General features: G+C 35.2%; 1 protein-coding gene across 7 annotated transcripts in view; it reads left to right on the plus strand.

Moving 5' to 3' along the window:
- Positions 1-22,755, plus strand: part of TOGARAM1 (TOG array regulator of axonemal microtubules 1) — a 78,424-nt gene that overhangs the window by 49,669 nt on the left and 6,000 nt on the right. For 5 of the 7 annotated variants that reach the window (XM_010817286.4, XM_010817289.4, XM_059879436.1 and 2 more), the window contains 10 exons: positions 1,686-1,784; positions 3,132-3,304; positions 3,790-3,943; positions 6,654-6,825; positions 12,864-12,969; positions 13,264-13,499; positions 13,901-14,059; positions 16,850-16,976; positions 19,308-19,426; positions 21,467-21,656. In XM_010817286.4, coding sequence (XP_010815588.2) covers positions 1,686-1,784; positions 3,132-3,304; positions 3,790-3,943; positions 6,654-6,825; positions 12,864-12,969; positions 13,264-13,499; positions 13,901-14,059; positions 16,850-16,976; positions 19,308-19,426; positions 21,467-21,656 — 1,535 coding nt within the window. The remainder of the gene's footprint in view (positions 1-1,685; positions 1,785-3,131; positions 3,305-3,789; positions 3,944-6,653; positions 6,826-12,863; positions 12,970-13,263; positions 13,500-13,900; positions 14,060-16,849; positions 16,977-19,307; positions 19,427-21,466; positions 21,657-22,755) is intronic. The other 2 variants (XM_010817287.4, XM_024982094.2) reach the window with 1 other exon arrangement.

Here is a 22,755-nt window from a genome sequence, read left to right on the forward strand (position 1 = left end):
GTCGATATGTTTGATAAATATAGATGTAAAAATCCTCAATAAAATATTAGCAAACTGAATCCAATACAGTACATAAAAAGGATCAAAAAACATGATCGAGTTGGATTCACTCTAGGGTCTCAAGGACAGTTTATTATACCTAATCAAATCAATGTGATACATACCACATCATCAAAAGAAAAGACAGAAATTATATGATCATTTCAATAGATGCAGAAAAAGCATTTGATAAAATTCAACATCCATTATTTAAAAAAAAGAAACTTCTCACCAAAGTGGGTATAGGTAAGTAAGTGTTAGTCACTCAGCCGTGTCCAACTCTGCAACACCATGGACTGCAGCCTGCCAGGCTTCTCTGTCCATGGGATTCTCCAGGCAAGAATAGTGGAGTGGGTAGCCATTCCCCTCTCCAGAAGATCTTCCCTATCCAGGGATTGAACCCAGGTCTCCTGGGTTCTTTTTTTTACTGTCTGGGCCACCAGGGAAGCCCTGTAAGTAGGTACAGAGGGAATGAATCTCAAAAGCAATTTACAACAAACCCACAGCCAACATAATACTCAGTGGTAAAATGCTGAATGCCTTCCTGCTAAATTCAGGAACAAGGCAAGGATGCCTGCTCTCACCACTTCTACTCAGTGTAGCTTTGGAAGCTCTAGCCACAGCAGTCAGACAAGAAAAAGTAATAAAAGATATCCAAATCAGAAGGGAGGATGTAAAGCTGTCACTATTTGTAGATAATATGATACTCTATATGCTGCTGCTGCTGCTAAATCGCTTCAGTTGTGTCCGACTCTGTGTGACCCCATAGATGGTAGCCTACCAGGCTCCTCCGTCCATGGGATTTTCCAGGCAAGAGTACTTGAATGGGTTGCCATTGCCTTCTCCAGATACTCTATATACAGATCCTTAAAAACTCCACACAAAAACTATTAGAACTAATAAGTGAATTCGGCAAGGTAGCAGGATACAAGAGTATCCTTCTTCATTTCTTTATACTTAAAACCAAATACCAGAAAGTAAAAAAAAAAATCACATCCAAATATTAAATAAAATATCTAGGACTAAACTTAACCACAAGAGTGAAAGACCTATACACTGAAGACAATAAAACATTGATAAAGGAAATTGAAGATGATTTTAAGAAATGGAAAGATATCGTTTGCTCTTTGATTTCAAGATTTAATATTGTTATACTGCCCAAAACAAACTGTACAGATTTAATGTGATCCCTATCAATATAACCATGATAAATTTCACAGAACTAGAACAAATAATAATAACATGTATATGGAACCACAAACACCCAGAATTGCCAAAGCAATACTGAGGAAAAAGAAAAAAGCTGGAGGCGTATTCCTTTCAGACTTCAAACAATACTGCAAAGTTACAGTAATCAAACAGCTTGGTATTGGCACAAAAGCAGATATATAGATCAATGGAACAGAACACAGAGCTCAAGAATAAACCCACAAACCTGCAGTCAATTAATCTATGACAAAGGACACAAGAATATACACTGAACAAACCAAGTATTCTAAGTATTTATTGAATTAATGTGTAAATATATAAATTATAAATTCTTTGTATGAAATTAATTTTCAGTTTTAAAAAACCATGTCATGATATCCTGAAATACTACATAAGTATGTATTTTTTAATGCTTTTTTGTTTGTTTGTTTCTTTAGCATCTACAGGGTCATCATCAAATTTCCACCAAATTTCCAGTTTTGACTTCATGTCTACAAATACCTTATCAGAAGACTCAGTAGTAGTTGTTGGAAAAGGTATTTTAAAATTATTTAGCTTTTTAATTGTATGTTTTCTTCATGTATAAGCAAAGCATATCAATAAAGAATAGAGAAGAGTGTGCTTCAGGTGTTGAATAGAACTTTCTTTTTGAAAAAATTGTTAAATTGAAAGAATTAAAAGTGAATACTTAGCACCACATTTCTATCCTCTAATGAAACAATGGTAAATTTATGTCAGTAATTTTCAGAGAGATGTATTATGTGACAGGTACAGTTTAGGCACTTTATAAGATACTTCTGCTGCTGCTACTGCTGCTAAGTCGCTTCAGTAGTGTCCGACTCTGTGCGACTCCACAGACGGCAGCCCACCAGGCTCCCCCGTCCCTGGGATTCTCCAGGCAAGAATACTGGAGTGGGTTGCCATTTCCTTCTCCACTTCTAGGATAGCTTAAACAATTTTATTGCAGTTCAAATTCAAATTGTAGTCCTTTTTGATTGACTTAGTAATCAATATAAATTAATATAATTCTATAACATCTCATGCAAAGACTAGACAAATCTTAATTAGTATCTGTTATATATTTCAGGTACGTTGAGAAACCTTTGAACAACTTGTTTGCAAATATCCTTTAAAATTATCATTTTTCCCCCAACTTGATTGAGGTATAATTGACGAATAAAATTGTAAGACATTTAAAGTATACAATGTGATGATTAAATACCTATTTACATTGTAAAAAGATTTCTCCATCTAGTCCATTAACACAGCCCAACTAGATTCTTTTTTAATTGCAAAACTAGAATATGATGATAGATGTTGAGGGTGTACATCTTATTTTTGGTAAATAGAATGAAATGCTTAGAAAGCTTTCCTGACTTCTTTGCTGATATCATTAGGTTAATTTTAGATCCTCCTCAGATTGACTTCAACCTCCCCTTATAAGCTTATTTTCTCTATTTGCCTTGTGCCCAAACATCACTCCACAAACATGCTTTCTACTTGTTCACCTCTGCTTATGAACATCTTTATCTCATAGGATGTTCTCCCTGCCTTCCTCACTTGTCTACTCAAATTATTCTATGTCTTCCAGTCCCAGCTCAAATCCTTGCTCTTTGAAACCATTTTAAACACTCGCTTACCTAACCTTTCATTCATGTGAACTCAGAACTTACAATATGCAAATATGCAGTTCTCATTTGACATCATGAAATTTCTTGTTATTATATTATCATTTGATAGGTGTTTTTGTATTTCGTGATTATTTAACATGTTTTTCTTATTAATTATATTGTTTACTTCTTTTAAAACCTTGTCTTAAAATTTTGTTGTCCAGAATAACATCACATAAATAATGACAGTGTTTGATGGTTGGTTGCTTTCAGGGGTATTTGGAAATCCAATTCCAGCACCAGCAACCTGCAGTCAATCAGTGATAACTTCTGTGGAAAATGGGGTTTCGTTTTCAGTTAAAAATACTGAACCACCATCAGGCATTTATGGAAGAGCAGTTCAGCAGAGTATTCCATCATATGTTGATTCTGAGAATGAAAAAGATGTAAGGTTATTTCTTAATTATTAGGATAAATTCAAGCTTATGATACATCATTATTTTGTGTATATCAGATTTGGGGTGATAAAAGTGCTTTGATTATAATTTTTTAAATCTCAATGATATTGAAATTCTTGAACCTTAATCATGTAAATGATAGATTATTCTCCTTTTCCACCAAATATATTGTTATTCTGGTGTAAAGTATCTAATGTACTTTATATTCTACATGTACTTTATATACATATATATGTGTGCATGTATATATTTGACAATTTTCCAGGATATCGTCAAGGAGTAACAAACTAGTATCTTTAGGCACAAATTTAGTTCGCAGTTGGTACTATGTAATTCTATTCAATTTTAGAATTACTGAAATAAGGACTAAGAAATGTATAATTCATTTTGTATAGCTTACAGTTGCCTAAGATGAAGATAGTTAAGTGTCAGACTTTCTAAATAATTAGAGATATTTCAACTTTTTCATGCAGATTAAAGTTTCTATTTCAAAATCTACTTATGACAAGATGAGACAAAAGAGAAAAGAGGAAAAAGAACTTTTTGACATTAAAGATTCTGAAAGGAAGGAACAGAATCCCTGGGAACGAATGAAATATACAGGAAATGAAAAAATGGCACCTCAAAGTAAGTGGAATTTAACATTTGGTGTGATTTCATTTAACTCATAATACTCAAAAACTACTGTACTGAGGTTTAACTGAGGGTGATACATGACTAATAATGGAATATGTTGAACTATCATACTGAAATTTGAATGACTCAGTAACATATAATTAACTATATATAATAGTTATATATAATATATAATTATTTGAAATTTGAATTTTCAGCATTCTCAAATAATTTCACTATTACCGTCATAAAATCTAGGGGGAGAAAAATCCACAAAACTTCTTATCTAAGCCAATAGTTCAAAGTAGGAATGGAAGTACAAATATAACAAATAATATAAATAGTAACAAACCACAAATTGTTGCATATTCATTCTAGAGACATCAACTAATTTTGTGATTTTTCACCTATAATGTAGGCTTTACAGGTTTTATTTCTAAGAAGTATAAGGAGAGTGCTTCCCTGAAGTTACCCTTATATTATTTGAACAGAAGAGTATGCTTACAAGATAAATACAGAAAGTGAGAACAACCTTTTAGAGACTGTTGTCATAACACTTTTATTGTATTTTATAAAAGTATCAGTCTGCAAGAAAGGAAGTTTAAGAAACAAAACAAAGCCCCTAGCCTGGCCAACACTGCTTTAGATTGATGTTCTGTACACCTCTGTTTCCAGAGTAATATTTGTTTTGTTTTGTTTCTCTTTTTTTCCAGGTAAAAACAATAGAAATTGTCATATAATGCCGAGGTTGATAATTTGATATTATATATGCATCCCTTCCTAATGAATTATTCTCACTTGAGAATGAAAGTAAAATAGATACAGAGAGGGAGTCCTTAAAACTTTAGCAACAGTTTTTTCACCTGTAATACAGGATAATAATAATAACCATCACATAGGGTTGTCAAATGAATCAAGTGAGATGATATAAATGAAGCATTTAGCACAATGCAGGCAGGAGTTCAATAAATGATAGTTAGTGGTGCTGTTTTGAATTTGCTGTTCTTTCTGGGTTATAAAATTCCAAAGGTTTTTTTTTTTTTTAATACATACAAATCTTATTTATGAAATCTAATGAGGGTGCATCTGAACTATCAAAAAAATTATTGAGGTCTACTTATTATATTCATTAATTGTCATGTAATTTTCTTCAGATATGATTTACTCAAACAAAAATTGGTACTCATTTATCACTACAGTAATCCAAAATAATATATTCATCTTTTGGGATGCATCTTCTTATCTGGTGTGTGATAAAGTTTGGAAAGCACAAATTCTTTCTTAGACCTCTTTATATAAAATCAAGAGCAATTGTAGGCCTAGATGAAAATCCTACCTTTGCCACTCATTATTAGCATTGAGACTTTGAATACATTTCTTAGTCTCTGTAAAACTCAGTTATATTTTTGGCTGCAAATTGGAGATAATGAGAATACATATCACACCTTTATTGAGAGAATTAAATGTAAAGTTTGTAAAGCATTTGTCACAACAAGACTCTGATGCTGGGAGGGATTGGGGGCAGGAGGAGAAGGGGACGACAGAGGATGAGATGGCTGGATGGCATCACTGACTCGATGGACGTGAGTCTGAGTGAACTCCGGGAGTTGGTGATGGACAGGGAGGCCTGGCGTGCTGCGATTCATGGGGTCGCAAAGAGTCGGACATGACTGAGCGACTGATCTGATCTGACCTGAATATGAAGTATTTAAATATCTCTTTAGGGACTTCCCTGGTTGTCCAGTGGTTAAGAATCAGTGCTTCCAATGATGGGTATGCAGGTTCAATCCCTGGTCGGAGATCTAAGATCCCATATGCCATGTAGTGTAGCCAAAAAAAACTCTTTTAACATGAAAAAATAACTAATCTCTACCCACTTACAAAAGCCATTACACATCCTATTTTACCTTTTTGATTTTTTTTCTTTCTGACACCCTCACTACATGTGTCTTACAGTGCTCAGTGCCTTTGTGGTAGGCATTGCCCTGGGCACTTACTTCCTCAGTATCTAGCACAATGCCTTATATCTGGAAAATGGGTGGTAAATGTTTGATTGTGGAAGAACCATTGATCATGCTACTACATATGATCTTAGGATTTTTAGTATACCTTAATGCTGTACCAATAGCAAAACTTGTAATTTATACACAGTTGTTATGAAGCTTTATTTCTGTTATCAGTTGTATGGTAAATTAGGTATGCATCCACTTTTTTTTTACAAAATGGGATCATATTCTTCTTACCAACTTTTATTGATAGCTCTTAAGGCCAAACTTTGTTGTATGACTCATGACTGCAAAACCACTTAAACATTTATACTAATGTAATTTAATAGTTTTATTTATAAAAAATAAGTTTTTAAATAATTTTGATATCAGGTATTACAGTTTTGTTGGAGACTGAACTAATAGTTGGGGCTTCCCCACTGGCTCAGCAGTAAAGAATCCACCTGCAATGCAGGGTTCGATCCCTGGGTCAGGAAGATATCCCCGGCAGAAGGAAATGTCAACCCAGTCTAGTGTTCTTGCCTGGAAGACCCCATGGAACAGAGGAGCCTGGCGGGTTATAGTCCATGAGATCTCAAAAGAGTCAGACACAACTTAGCGACTAAATGACAACAACAACAATCTAATATAAGTTTCTATAAGAAATATTTGTAGACTCCATGGTCAGAGTACTATTTGTACCCCTTTGTATCAGAGTGAGTTTACACTTTATTTAGTATGTTTCTTTGTTCTAGATGAAGCATCTCCTGGAGCCATTCCACAGTATAAAGAAAGGATGCCCTCTGTCACTCATAGTCCAGAAATAATGGATTCATCAGAACTACGGCCATTTTCCAAACCCGAAGTAGCACTGACAGAAGCTCTGAGGCTTTTAGCTGATGAGGATTGGTGAGTTAACCATCCCTGTCCCAAAAGTTTGCTGAAATTATTTTTTATAAATTGACACATTTCCTATTATAATAGTCGTAGAAATGATTACTTACGTTCTTTCTTAGGCAGTCTGGGTTTTTCCCAACTTATAATTAATAGCTGAACTCTGGGCCTCATAGAGTGCTATATTAACACTTATGACATGTATTATAAGGATATAGTTTAGCTTTGTTAAGCTTTCGGTATTAAGTACAAATCTCATCATTTCTCCAAGTGTTTCTCTGTGAAATATATTCTACAGAAGTCTTGAGAATACTTACTCTGTTTCTGCCACGGCTGCATAGCTACCCAGCCAGCCCAGCCAGTAAATCAAGGCAAACAGAAAGACAGTGGCATCCACTTGCTTCAGCTGGAGCATGTACTGGCTGCTCTGTCCCATTTCCTCCTGTGTTCCTTCAGTCGGTCTTCATCCTCAGTGTGCACCTCATCATCAGTTTTGCTTTTTGTCCTCGATCATATTCATCAGCATAAAAATGTGCCATGATATTTCTTCTTTTTAAAAATCCTTCCTAAACTGCACACCTTCTTCACATTTTCACATTTCTTTTCTCCTCACTTGTTAGCAAAAGACCTTAAAAATGCAAGTTCATTTGTCTACTTTTTCACCTCTTGTTCTCTTCTCAGCCTTCTTTAATTGACTTTCAACCCTCCCCTCCTCGACCGTCACTTAGCTTCACTAAAACTGCAAAAATAACCATTTGCTAAATCTACACTAGTCACTTACTGTCATCATACTTAGCCTCTCAGCATCATTTGTAATACAGTTGACACTCCCCCCTTTTTTTTTTAATTAATTAATTTTTCTTTTGACTGCATTGGGTCTTTGATACTATGTGTGAGCTTATCTTGGTTCTTTTCCTGCTTCAGTACTTAGTGCTTATTGGTGTTCTGTTTGATTTCAGTATTGAGGAGTGCTCCAGAATTTAATCCACTGACATTCTCTATTTACATTCATTTCAAGGATCCAGGCTGGCAATCTTTTCCTATAAAGAGCCAGACAGTAAAATATTTTAGACTTTGCAGGCCACATGTCTCTGTTGCAGCTACTCAACGTTGCTGTCATAATAAAAATCAGCCTTGGACATTATGAAAACAAATGGGGATGGCTGTGCTTAAATGAACTTTACTTATAAAAATTTGACTTATAGAAGAAAACTCTGACGGGGCCAGATTTGGTCAGTGAGTCATAGTTTGCCAATCCCTTTCTTAAATGATCTCATTCAGCTTCATAGCTTTAAATTCCACCCACACTCTGATTTCTCATAAATGCATATCTGAATTCCTGGTATCTTCTTGAGCTCTAAGCTTATAAGCTCTAAGCTTCTACTTGACACTTCCACTTGGATTACAGTAGACATTTTAAATTTAATATGTCTAAAGTAGAACTATTAAACTTCCACTTCTTGCCAAGATGGATTAACAGGTATTAGATTTGCCTTCACATTAGAAAGAACTAAAGAAATCATACAAAATACATGAAGCAGTGGTTTTGAGAATATTGTTCACCAGGCAGTGAAAGACAGTGATCCCTAAGAAACAAAGAAGTTGATCCCTATAACTGCCCTTGCTATCTTCCTGCAGAGTTTTCAAATCACAGCTTAGGGAGGGGAAAGCCATGTACATATCAGCAGAAATGGAGATGAAACTGGGAGTTTGGGGAGGCCAAGATAGCTAGAGCTTGTAGCCAGAATGCCAGAGGAGGATATAGCTTCTTAAAGAACTCTAGGATCCTTCAGAGAATTACTCTCGAATGTTTAGCTGAGTATTGGTCAAGCCAGAACAAGAAACACTTATAAAAGTTACAAAGAACAATCCCTGGAGCATATACAAGGCCAAGAATACTTTTCTTTCCCCACCAGCAGAGTGGAAAACCTTACAAGTTACATGGCATTGTACAATAGTCCAAAGAGTTTTGCTTCATCTATGTAATGCATAAACCCTAGGCTAAAGACTGACTTTGTTCCACCAAACAGAACATAGAAGCAAGACCTGAGAGGATCAGACTTTCCAAATAACTATATCTCATAACAAAGCTAAGGATATTTATAGGAATATAAAAATATCTAAGATAAAAATTCACAGTGCCTGGCATCTGGTAACAAATTACCAGGCATGCAAAGAGACAGGAAAATACAACCCATAATGAGAGGGGAGACAAAGAAAACAATGGAAACTAATCCAAAAATGGTATCAGGTCAGTTCAGTCACTCAGTAGTATCTGACTCTTTGCAACTCCGTGGACTGCAGCACACCAGGCTTCCCTGTTCATCACCAACTCGTGGAGCTTACTCAAACTCACGTCTATCACGTTGGTGATGGCATCCAACCATCTCATCCTCTGTCATCCCCTTCTCCCGCCTTCAGTCTTTCCCAGCATCAGGATCTTTTCCAATGAGTCGGTTCTTTGGTCCAATACTCTCCAGAGTATTGGAGTTTCAGCATCAGTTCTTCCAATGAATATTCAGGACTGATTTCCTTTAGGAAGGACTGGTTTGATCTCCTTGCAGTCCAAGGGACTCTCAAGAGTCTTCTCCAACACCACAATTCAAATGCATCAATTCTTTGGCTCTTACCTTTCTTTATAGTCCAACTCTCACATCCGTACAAGACTACTGGAAAAACCATAGCTTTGACTAGATGCATCTTTGTTGGTACAGTAATGTCTCTGCTTTTTAATAAGCTGTCTAGGTTGGTCATAACTTTTCTTCCAAGGAGCAAGCATCTTTTAATTTCATGGCTGCAGTCACCATCTGCAGTGATTTTGGAGCCCCCAAAAATAAATTCTGTCACTGTTTCCATTGTCTCCCCATCTATTTGCTATGAAGTGATGGAACTGGATGCCATGATCTTAGTTTCCTGAATGTTGAGTTTTAAGCCAACTTTTTCACTCTCCTCATTCACTTTTATCAAGAGGTTCTTTAGTTCTTCTTCACTTTCTGCCATTAATGTGGTATCATCTGCATATCTGAGGTTATTGATATTTCTCCTGGCAATCTTGATTCCAGCTTGTGCTTCATCCAGCCCAGCATTTCACATGATGTACTCTGCATATAAGTTAAATAAGCAGGGTGACAACAAACAGCCTTGACCTACTCCTTTCCCGATTTGGAACCAGTCTGTTACTAACTGTTGCTATAGATTATAGAATTGCTAGACAAAGAAATTATTTTAACTATAGTTATAATTCTAATACATTATGTTAGAGAAGCTGGAGGAAAGACATGAACAGAGGATTGGTGAACTGTAGGGAGACTTGCAAAATCCCTTTTGCCATATAATGTAACATGATCGAGGGAAGTAATAGCCCATCATATTCACCCTTAAGGGGAGGGTATTATTCAGGTCATGTATACTAGGGGCAGGAAGCAAGGTTTAGACTTCTGTCTTATCATTTAGACTGTCATTAGACATTTATCATTAGACTCATTTAGAATTCTGTCTATCACATCATGAATAAAGAGGGCCATTTTATATTGATAAGGGAGTTAATTCAGCAAGAAGACATGGCCGTCCTAAACATTTATTTATCATATACTGGAGCTTCAGAATATATTAAGCAACTACTGGTAGAACTGCAGAGAAATAAACAAATCCACAATTATAGTTGGAACTCAAACAATCCTCTCATTAATTGATAGAACTAGAAGAAAGAAAATCAGTAAGGATATAGAAGAATTTCAACTTGACCTGTGACATTTATAGAATACTTCAGGTAAAACAACAGAATTCATTCTTTTCAAGTCCAGAAGGGTCTTTACTGAGAAAGACTGTGTTCTGAAACATAAAACAAATAATTTAAAAGGTTTCAGATTATGCAAGGTTTGTTCTCTGACCACAGTGGAATTAAATTAGAAGTTAGAAAAATACCTGAAAAATCTCTAAATATTTGGAAACTAAGTATCATACTTACTAATCATCCATGGCTCTAAGAATGGAAAATTAGCATTTTGAATTTAATGAAATTAAAAAATGAGACAAAATTTGTGGGATACAGCTAAATTAGAGGAGAATTTATAGCCCTATAATTCTAAAAGATGAAAAGTTTTATATCAGTGACCTCAGGTTTCACCGGAAACTGAAATGCAAATGAAGCCCAAAATAAGCAAAGAAAGAAAATAATAAAGAATGTAATGGAAATCAATGAAATAGAAAACAAACAATTGGGAATACAAATGAAAATAAAAGCAGTCTCTTGGAGAAGATAAATATAATTGGTAAACCTTTTAGTCAGACTGATGAAGAAAAAAAGAGAAGAAACAAATTCCTACATCAGGAAAGAGAGAAGGAATATCACTACTGATCATACAGCTATTAAATAAATAATGAAGGGAAAAAATAAATAATAAAGGAATATGATAAATAGCTTTAGGCCCATAAATTTGACAGCTTAGTAAAATGGACAGATTTTTGGAAAGACACAATCTACCAAAACTCACTCAAAAAGATACAGATAATCTGTATTACCTAATATCTCTTGAGGAAATTGAATTTGAATTTCTTTGCCACAAAGAAAACTTCATGCTTGGGTAGTTTCACTAATGAATTATATCAAACATTTAAGGAAGAAATCAATTTTACACAGACTTCTAGAACATTGAAGAAGCTGGTGTGCTTCCTGTCCTTCTTTGCCGTCAGCAGTACTCTGATACCAGAACGACGCAGATAAATGTTTCACGTGAACTTGGAAAAACAGTCTGCGTTCTGGTGTTGGTTGTAGTGTTCTATCAATGTTAGGAAGATCAAGTTGCTTGGTGGTGGTTGAAAGTCTTAAATTTCCTGTATACTTACTGGTTTCTTGTTTATTTTTTCTATCAGTTACTGGGCTTTTAAAATCTCCAAGTATAGTTTAAGCTTTGTATATTCCTTCTTAAGTTGATTTTTTTGGTTGTTGTTGGTTTCTCTTTAGCACTTAAATTGTATTCAGTGTTTTCTGGCTTGTACATTTCTGGCCTAAAGCCTTTTATCGTTGTTATCTTTGTTCTGCTGTATGTAATTTGCCCTTTTTTCCTATGGCTGTTTTTAAGAATATTCCCTTTAACAGTCTTTTTAGTAATTTGATAATAATGTTCCATTTTGTGTTTTTTTGTGGTTATCCCGTTTAGGATTTGTTCTTGGATCTGAGAATTTAGAGCTTTGATCAAATTTGGAAAAATTTCAGCCACTCTTTCTTAATTTTTCTGCCTTCCTCACTCTTGACTCCACTTTCTATTATTTATGTTTAGAATCTGGTTGTTTATGCATCTGAATGGTAATTGTAACAGCTTTATGCTTATCCAAAAAATGAAAATCTTGAACCAGGCATCTGCTAAATAGATTTACTCTTGCCACCTTGAAATCTTGAGTCTTTTCTCCCTGTTATCCCATAACTTATTCAAGGGATTTAAATGCTTAAAAAAGTAACCACTATCAGTATTACCAACTAAGGAAACTCAGCTTACATTTTTCAAATAATTACAATGGAAACCATCAAGTTTGAAATGTAATGTCTCTATCCCACTTAAATCTACTCTCTGGTTAGCATTCACCTACCCTTCATCTGTCTCATTAGGTAAGATCATGAAAAAGAAATACGAGTTACATAACCATAAATGTTTTTCTGCTCTTGGATCACCAACAAAATTATGGCTAGTTATTTAATCTCCTTCCATTTTCGTTTCATTGCTTCCCTCACATTTGCCATTCCATTCCTTTCTATTCTCTAAAAAGAATATGACATGCTTAGTAGTGGAGAAATGTTCCTTTTTATTGACAAAGCATATGCTTAACTCGACTGTCAGCAGTGGTTTTGAATGGTGTTTTGAATCAGGAGTAGAACTATGGGAGTAAATAAAACTTTCCGTATCTTTTATTTGAGCTTCCTGCATGATAAGGGAAGATAGACAGGGTCTCCTCATTGGCAATAATCCATACTCACAAAAGAAGAAGAAATCTGAGATCCTGTTCCAGTGGAGCCCCATTTAATACATGGTTTTGTTGTTTGTTTCTTTTTCTCACAGGGAGAAGAAAATTGAGGGACTGAACTTTATTAGATGTTTAGCTGCTTTTCATTCTGAAATACTGAACACAAAGTTGCATGAAACAAATTTTGCAGTAGTTCAAGAGGTAAACTTATTTTTCAGCTGAGTTAAGGAGTGTTTGGATAACAAAATATAAACATGCCATATTTACTTGACCTTGAAAAACTGTACTAAATGAAATCAGTAGGCTTGTATGTAAAGTACCTCATGCCTTACTTTGCAACATTTAAAAAAATTTATAAAATGTTGATTTTTCTTTTAAAGACATAATATACATACTAATGCATGTTGCTTTGACAATAAATTTGGCTTTAAGGTCATTATTACTGATTTTCTTTCAGAATTTCAGCAAAATGTACATTTTGGAAATTTTTTTTAGGTAAAAAATTTACGCTCTGGAGTTTCTCGTGCTGCTGTGGTCTGTTTAAGTGATCTTTTTACTCACCTGAAAAAGAGCATGGATCAAGAACTAGATAATACCGTAAAAGTTTTATTGCAGAAGTCAGGAGAATCAAATACATTTATAAGAGAAGATGTTGACAAGGCATTAAGAGCTATGATCACTAATGTAACTCCCGCACGTGCGGTTGTTTCTCTTATCAACGGAGGACAAAGGTAATGTTCAAAATAATCTGGACATGTCCTTAAACTAAAAATGCAGTTGTTTATAATCTGGGGTATACGGGAAAAGTGCAAATTTCAATGTTATTTCAGTCAGAAAACATGTATTAAATAATTCCTTTGTGGTAAAAGTCAGATTAGGTACTAAGCATACAGAAGACAATAATATTGTTGTTTTAATAGTGTTCCTAACCTTCATAGATCTGGAGCTAAATAAATGTCAGTGATTATAACTTTTGTTTTTAACTTCTTGGAAGAGATAGCTAATGTAAATAATTTGTCATTTTAGCCTACAACGATGATGGCTGAGGCTTAGGAGTAATCATTTAATTTTTAAGGTATATCTTTGGAAAATAGTTTATCAACTCTATTGTAATTGACCATGTTTCCTCTAGCCACTTACACATTGCAGTAAGAAGATGTGCTGCCCAGCATTTATCAGATGTGGTAGAATTTATGGAACCAGAGCGTGTTTTATCTGGAACAAAGGATATGGCTGACCGTATATTACCCGCTGCTGCTAAATTTGCTCAGGACAGCTCACCAGAAACCAGGTGAGTAGCTGCTAATAATATTTGTTGGGTCTCTTATTTACTACAAGGGCTTAAATGTAGAAACAAAGGTTGAAGAAGAATAAACATTTTTCTAAATGGAGAAGTGGGACCCCCACAGATTGGTGCTGGGGTATGATCTTTTTTGACTGATTTATAAATGACCTTGAGGGAGTGCACAGTGAATTCTCCAAATTTACAAATGACACTACATACTTCTGGGTAGTAAGATGCCATGTCCCAGGGATGATCTGCATGAAAACCGTACAAGACTATATAAGTGGGCAGAAAAGTGGCAGAAGAAATTCATTGTGGGCAGATATAAGGTAAATGCATTTAGGGGAAAATGATGTATTTCCAAGTAGTCAGGTAAAATCAGGAAGAATACAGGAAGCAAACTGATTAGCATGAGATATGTGCACTTAGAAAATTCCATGAATTCTTGATTGCTGTCTTGTACTCAAAGAACAATTTTATGAAGGTTAAGAATGGTCAGAGAAGGATAACAGTAATTAAGGAATGGATGGTACTATAGCTGTAATGCTAACAGAAGTTTGGATGTAATCAGAAGCTTAGGTTCAATTCCTAGCTCGAGCCACTGTCAGCCCTTAGCAAGTTACTTAACCTCTGTTAGCCTCTGTTTCATCTATAAAATTAGTAAGGTTTGACTAAATGTTTATAATGTCCCATACAGAATGTAAAAATTTTGGCAGTTATATGTGAACTCAGATTAAATGAAGAAGGTAGGACCTTGACTTTGTGGAAACTAAAAAGAAAAGAAGGACATCAAACTTTAACATTTTAAGACAGAGATGTTCATTACTTTAAGTATCTACAGTTAAGCTTGTGGAAGTCATGTCAAAAAAATATTATAGAAACTAAATATATTCATTTAATATTACTGCATAACAAATAACCACAAACATAGTGATTTAAGGCAACACAGGCTCTTTTAGCTTACCATTTTTAGGTTAGAAGTCTGGCATGCTCAATTGGGTTTTCTGCTTAGCGTTTCATAAGGCTGATATCAAGGTGGTAACAAGTGCAGGGCTCTTGCACTGTAGAAGAATCTGCTTGCAAACTCAGCTTGTTGGCTGAATTCAGTTTCTTGTGATTATTGGACAGAGGTTACCATTCCCTTGCTGGCTCTCAGCCGGGATCTCTTCTCAGCTCCTTTCTGTCCACCCGAATTCCTTCTCATGCAGCCCACCTCCATCTTCAAGCCAGCAGCAACAAGGCGAATCCCTCTCATGCTTGGAATTTCTTTGACTTCTTTTTCTTCTACCAGCTACAGAAAGCTCTGTGCATTTAAGGGCTCATGTGATTCACTTAGGTCCACCCAGATCATCTCCCTATCTTAAAATCAGCTGTACCATTAAATATAACATAATCCTGGAAGTTACATCTCGTATATTCACAAATTGTAGGAATTAGAGCAAGATATCTTTGGGGTAACCATTTTAGAAGTTGTACATACCTCAGTAAAGTTCAAAACAATTAAGGAGGGTTGGATCATAATAGACTAGTTAGAAACAAAATAAAATTTACAATAGTTGTTTTTTTTACATTTTAACTTTTCCTTAATGGCATAGTAATTCTTCTAATCCATTTTGTCATTTCTTAGATTCTTATTTAAAGTTTTAAAATTACAGAATAATGACAACTTTCCAGTTATAGTGTTTCTTACATTTTTTGTCTTTTGCTTGCTCCTTTGTTTGTTTTAGCCATTCACATATCATTACAGTCTATGGTAGACCTGCAGTCCTTACCATTCTGGGATAAAAGTTAGAGTCAGCTTTGAAACTATAACTAATTAGGAGCTATTTATCTGGGTGTTAACCTTATTCTGGTTGTGGGGCAAGAAAACTAATTTTTATTCTCTGATATTACCTCCCTTTTGTAATTTCATTACATTTGAACAAATCTAGTTGATATAAATGATTCTGAGATCATCTTCTACATCTCCCCCACAAAAGCTTTGCCTTCTCTGGTTCTTCTAGTATCATACATTCCAAGTTGTAGGTAAAGGTATAATTGTAATTATTTTAGGGTCAAGTCTCCAGGAAGAAGAAGAATACAGTTTTATGAGGTAATACAAGACCCCCCTGTCGAAAAATAATCTCCAGTATGCACTTCCACCACATCATTTACCATTATAATGATATCCTGGCTTAGGGTATTATCCCAAAAGAATTATGTTAAAACTAATGTAGCATTTAAAAAAACACCTAGTTTTGGAGAACATTAGACATTTCATTAATGTATCAGCCACAATTTACCAGCTAACTTTGGATGTATTTTAGATAGCAAAGAATAGGTTTTTGAAGAATTGAAGCCCAGGTACGTTTTGGCAGGAAGAAGAAAAGAGAGAGAGTCAGAAATACAGAATCTTGGGTTGACTTAGGCCAGAATATCTGGCCAGTCTGTGAGCAGCAAAAGGTCACCAGACAAGGAAGTCAGGACAAACACTTCTTTTAACTCACAGTTCTGCCAAATGCCAGTCTTTATGTGGATCCTTGGGTGCCTGAAAAATAGTCATAGCTTTTGACTCTCTGTGACATATAGCTAAAAGATTTGAAGCTATGTTTTTTTAAAGATGGGTGGCAGGAGAATGCTATACTCTCTAATCCAGTTACTGCAGCTATATTTCAGTGGCTTATTTAATATAGGGATGATAATCTTGATGTTGATAGGTTTTTTTTCTACTGGGGGAAAAAAATTAAATCTAAGGACAGAAACTTAGGCTTGTTAAGATTTATAGAATCATTTCACATATTTCTTAAATATCCATAGGTATTATGGCCGAAAGATGCTTTTCCTCATGATGTGTCATCCTAACTTTGATAAAATGCTTGAAAAGTACGTGCCATCTAAAGATTTGCCATATATTAAGGAATCTGTTAAAAGCTTACGGCAAAAGGTATGTAGAAGAAATTTATTTTATAACACGACTTTAAAAGCAATGTTCATTTGCTGAGGAAGGTAAAGGATAGAAATAATTACTTGTTTATTTCTGTTAACCATTCAGAATAGATCTACAGTAGCATTTCAACAACTGTAGTACTGAGGAGACATTCATAGTGTAAATGTTTATTGAATAGAAGGTTGATATTAGGTAGAATGTAGTAGTGTGGCTTATTGGAATTACAAGACTTGTGTTTGAATCACAACTTGAGAAGTAGCAATTATATAATCTTGCACATATCATTTCTTTATTGTTTTTATAAAATGAGGATAATGTTTATTACACTTAGTTCTTTATTTTCCTTGTACGTTCCACTGTTAGAGCTTCTACCACATTGTTGATAAAGGAGTTCCTTGAGGGGAAGCCCCATGTCTTATATGTCCTTGTAGATAATGAGTATTCAAAAATGTATGTAAATGAGTAACTGAGGGACTGTCAAGTGAAATGAAATGTGAAAAGTGCCTTATAAAGTAACCCAAGAGTTGGTAATGTTATTCTTCTTACCTTTGAGTTTCTTAACAATAAAAGAGTGATCAATTTATAATTATCCATTCTATATTGCTAAAGATTATAAACTTTCTGAATGGGTTGATCGTGTTCCCCCCAAAACAAAGAGCTTTTATTTTTTGTTTTGTTTTTGTTTTTTGTACTTGTTATTTTTTCTTATTTTTTTGTTTTGTTTTTGTTGTATTATTTTTTATTTTTCTTAAGGACAAAAGACAGGGTCGGGGAGTCTATCAATAGTAATATTAGGCCAGAGCCCTTTTCAAAAGTGTAAAGTCAACCGTTCTAAAAGAAAATTGATTCTTGGGTTTCCCTGGTGGCTCAATAGTAAAAAATCCACCTACCAACGTAGGAGACATGGTTCAATCCCTGATCCAATCTGGGACCATCCCACGGAGCAACTCAGCCCAGGCTGATAAGCCCAAGCGTCACAACCATTGAGCCTGTGCTCTAGAGCCCAGGAGCTGCAAATACTGAGCCTCCCTGCCGCAACTACTGAAGCCCACTTGCCTAGAGCCTGTGCACCACAGCAAGAGAATCCACCACAGTGAGAAGCCCGCACACTGCAACCAGAGAGTAGCCCCTACTCACCACAACTAGAGAACAGCCCAAGGAGTGCTGATGACCCAGCACAGCCAGTAAATAAATAAATAAAATTATATATGTCTAAAGAAAATCAATTCTTTTTAGCATTGGGAACACAACAAGAATAAAATTCCCTGCACATTTTGTTACCTATAAGATAATGAAAATGAATGGAGTTGACTTCCTTTTAAGATGGGAAAACAAATAGACCTACTTTTCATGTAATTGTTGTTTAGTCACTAAGTCATGTTCAACTCTTTTGTGACCCCATGGACTGTAGTCCACCAAGCTCCTCTGTCCATGGGATTTCCCAGGCAGAAATACTGGAGTAGGTTGCCATTTCCTTCCCCGGAGGACCTTCCCAACACAGGGGTCAAACTTGCGTCTTCTGCATTGGCAGGTGGATTCTTTGCCACTGAGCCATCAGGGAAGCCCCTTTCATGTAGTTACCCGCTCAATATACATTTTTGTTTAGTAAAAGAAAAAAATGTAGCCTATTTACGTATTAATTTTTGCAAAAATGTGCTTAGTTTAATGATGTGGAATTTTTCTGTGGTAATTTATGTTATTCCTCTCTGGTCAACTTAGATACAAGATTCATTTTTGAAGGGATACTACTTCAAATATGTGTGGTGATAAACATTTTAGGGCATTTTTTCTTCCTATTGGTATGAGATTTCAGCTTAATTCATATAGAATTTATCAAAATAACCATGTAAAAAATTATCTTACTAAAATGAGGCTGATTATATCTGTGAGTTATTTCAAGTACAAGTATCAGAAAAAATAAATTTTAATTAATTCATATTTAAATGTTTATTCCCATACTGGTATTGCATAGGAATTCATTGTTTATGTGATATATTCATATTTTCTATATAAATTCATGATTTATTTTTATAGATTTTAAGCTTTAAGAAGAGTAGTTACAAAATATAGATCTGAGGTTTTGCATTTTAAACAGTTTTACCAAGTCAGTATCACTTGCTGGTGTTGGGCACATATTTTGTTAATTTACTACTAATTACAAGGTAATTTATATATCTGATACCCTTTAAAGCATAAATATCGCAGATTATTAAAATGCATTCAGTCATGAGAGATCAGCAATGACTGCTATGAAAATTACATTGTCCAAGTTAATTTCACTTTTACTAGTTTTAAGACTTTTATTGCACTGCCTCTCTTTACTTATAGGGTTTGGGAGAGATACCGCTAGATACTCCTTCAGCAAAAGGAAGACGATCTCATACCGGCAGTGTTGGAAACACAAGGTCGTCATCTGTTTCTAGGGATGCTTTCAATTCAGCTGAAAGGTAGAATCATTACTCCCTACTGATGATAGTCTCATTTAGTCTCATGGTAGTCTCATTTGAATGTTTTCATGAACTATTCCAGAGTTGTTTGTCAAAATTTAATGAAAGTTGGTAAGGACTTAGAAAATATGAGATAATTTGATTTAACAAGGCAATTATTTATTCACAGCACCTTGCTTTTATGTGAACTAAACTTTAGTAAAACTTTAGTGTTATTGAACTTGTCAATATTAGGCCTGTCCTGGACAACTCTTTAATTTTTTTTTCAATTTATAGCCTTTACTTCCCCCCTTGGTTATAAAAGTAATACATAATTATGGTTAAGGGAGAAAAAACTGTATGAAATACAAGCATTAAAAGAGTGTAACCAATCACCTATAATAACCGTCAACCAAAAAAAGAAATACTGTTAAAATTTTTTAAAATATAATTGTATATGTAATGGTGTAACCTGTTTAAACTATTAGGCAGTATTTAATAGATTGATTATATAGTTTTTAAAAATCTTTCAGAAGTATTATGATCTCTTTGGTGTATTTTAAAATATGTTTTAAACATTACTTTAAAAATTATGAGTCGATGCATAGGTATCTTTCATATTTTCCGTGTTTGTATATCTTTGAATAATAAATTTTATAAAAAATAAAAATCCGTAGAGTTTTGGAGCCTTGCTCTTCAAAGTATAGTTCACAGAGGAGAGTACTATATGCCCTGAATATAATGCTACTGTATGTTTTATATAAAAGTGAAGAGAGTATGTCCTGAGTCCTCAAAACAAATAAAAGTTATTTATTAAAAGTTTTTCCTATTTCTTTAATTTTGCACCTATATGAGATAATGGATGTTCACTAAAGTTATTGTGATAATCACGTCATTAAATATGTAAATCAAGTCTTTGTATACCTTAGACTTTACACAGTGCCATATTTCAGTTATATCTCGATAAAACTGGAAGGAAAAAAGTGTAGGAGAAACAAAGACTTGCTTAGACAAAAAATGAGGCAATTTGTTGCCATTGGATTTTCTTTGCAAGAAATGTTAAAACAGTTCTTTAGAGAGAAATAAAATACTATAGGAACTAGGTTGCTTCCAGAACAGAGATATAACTAGGTTGCTTCCAGAACCTCTCAAGTTCAGCTTGAGAGGTTCGCCGCCTTTAGCTAGCATCGGGTAACTAGGATTTCAGGAGGATTCCCCACCATTCTCTAACTGGTAAGAGTAGTTTACTGTGCCTCTGTTATTTGGGCAAACAGTGTGAAGAACTGCCTTATTCCTGGAACTTGGGAATTTTGGTATGTCCCAGGCAAAGGACCAATCGTGAACAACTCCCCATTAAAAATCCTGGGTACCGCACCTCTAAGCTTCTTTGGTAGACAACATTTGACATGTATTGTCACAGTTTGTTGCAATTAAGGAATTAAGGAGGAGGAATTAAGTTTATTAATTAAGTTTATTAATTAAGGAGGAATTAAGTTTATACTGTGTGACTCCACTGGAAAAGGACCCTTGGAGGCTTGCATCTAGTTTCTTCCAGACTTTGACCCCATGCACCTTTTCCTTTTGCTGATTTTGCTTTATATCCTTCTCCTATAATAAATCTTGCTGCTGCTGCTGCTAAGTCGCTTCAGTCATGTCCCACTCTGTGTGACCCCATAGATGGCAGCCCACCAGGCTCCCCCGTCCCTGGGATTCTCCAAGCAAGAACACTGGAGTGGGTTGCCATTTCCTTCTCCAATGCATGAAAGTGAAGAGTGAAAGTGAAGTCAATCAGTTGTGTCCGACTCTAGCGACCCCATGGACTGCAGCCTACCAGGCTCCTCCGTCCATTGGATTTTCCAGGCAATAGTACTGGAGTGGGTTGCCATTGACCATGAGTAAAACTACATGCTGAATCTATGAGTCGTCCCAGCAAATTACCAAACCCAGCAGAGATATTAGGGACCCCCAACACAAGTATTGTGGCTATGGGTTATTTTGTGAATTTTTAAAAAGTGAATACATGATAATTATTATGTTTGTTTTACCTTTGTTTCACTTTAGAGAGGTAACTGAAATTCGTGAAATCACCAGAAAATCAGTTCCCCGAAATTCCTTAGAAAGTGCTGAGTACATTAAAGTCATAACAGGTTTATTAAATGCAAAAGATTTTCGTGATCGTATTAATGGGATTAAGCAGCTTTTATCAGATACAGAAAACAATCAAGAGCTTGTTGTTGGAAACATTGTGAAGGTAAGGACCATCAAAATTAATTTTCATGTTCAATCCATAGTTAATAAAGTTCATCAGTATAATAATTGTCTTATTTCTTAATATTACATATATATATTACTTTAAAGTGTTAAAACTTAGAGAAAAGTTTTGATTCCTCCCACTAGATGGTGACTCCTTGAAAACTTTATAATCTCAGAGTTCTCAGAACCTGGCAGTCAGTAAATATATATGTTGAGTAAGAGAGTCCCTTGGTGGCCTAATGGTTAGGATTCTAGACCTTCACTCATAACCCAGGTTCAGTCCCTGGTTGGGGAACTGCAATCCCCAAAAGCCATGCAATGGGGCCAAAAAAAAAAAATAAATTGAGTGAATCAATCAGTATTTTAAAAACCAGGGCATTTAAGAGACTTGATATTCAGTTCAGTTCAGTCGCTCAGTTCTGTCCAACTCTCTGCAGCCCCGTGGACTGCAGCACTCCAGGCTTCCCTGTCCATCACCAACTCCCAGAGCTTGCTCAAACTCATGTCCATCGAGTTGATGATGCCATCCAACCATCTCATCCTCTGTCATCCCCTTCTCCTCCTGCCTTCCATCTTTCCCAGCATCAGGGTCTTTTCCAATGAGTCAGTTCTCTGCATCAGGTGGCCAAAGTATTGGAGTTTCAGCTTCAGCATCAGTCTTTCCAATGAATATTCAGGACTGAGTTCCTTTAGATTGACTAGTTGGATCTCAAAAGTCTTCTCAACACCACAGTTCAAAAGCATCAATTCTTCCGTGTTCAGCTTTCTTTATGGTCCAGCTCTCACATCCATACATGACTACTGGAAAAAATCATAGCTTTGACTAGATGGACTTTTGTCACCAAAGTAATGTCTCTGCTTTTTAATAAGCTCTCTAGGTTGGTCATAGCTTTTCTTCCAAGGAACAAGCATCTTTTAATTTCATGGTTGCAGTTACTATCTGCAGTGATTTTGGAACCCCCAAAAATAAAGTCTCTCACTGTTTCTATTGTTTCCTCATCTATTTGCCATGAAGTGATGGGACCGAATGCCATGATCTTGTTTTTTGCACGTTGAGTTTTAGCCAGCTTTTTCATGCTCCTCTTTCACCTTCGTCA

This window comes from Bos taurus, chromosome 21 (genome assembly GCF_002263795.3).
Source record: "Bos taurus isolate L1 Dominette 01449 registration number 42190680 breed Hereford chromosome 21, ARS-UCD2.0, whole genome shotgun sequence".
NCBI lineage: Eukaryota > Metazoa > Chordata > Mammalia > Artiodactyla > Bovidae > Bos > Bos taurus.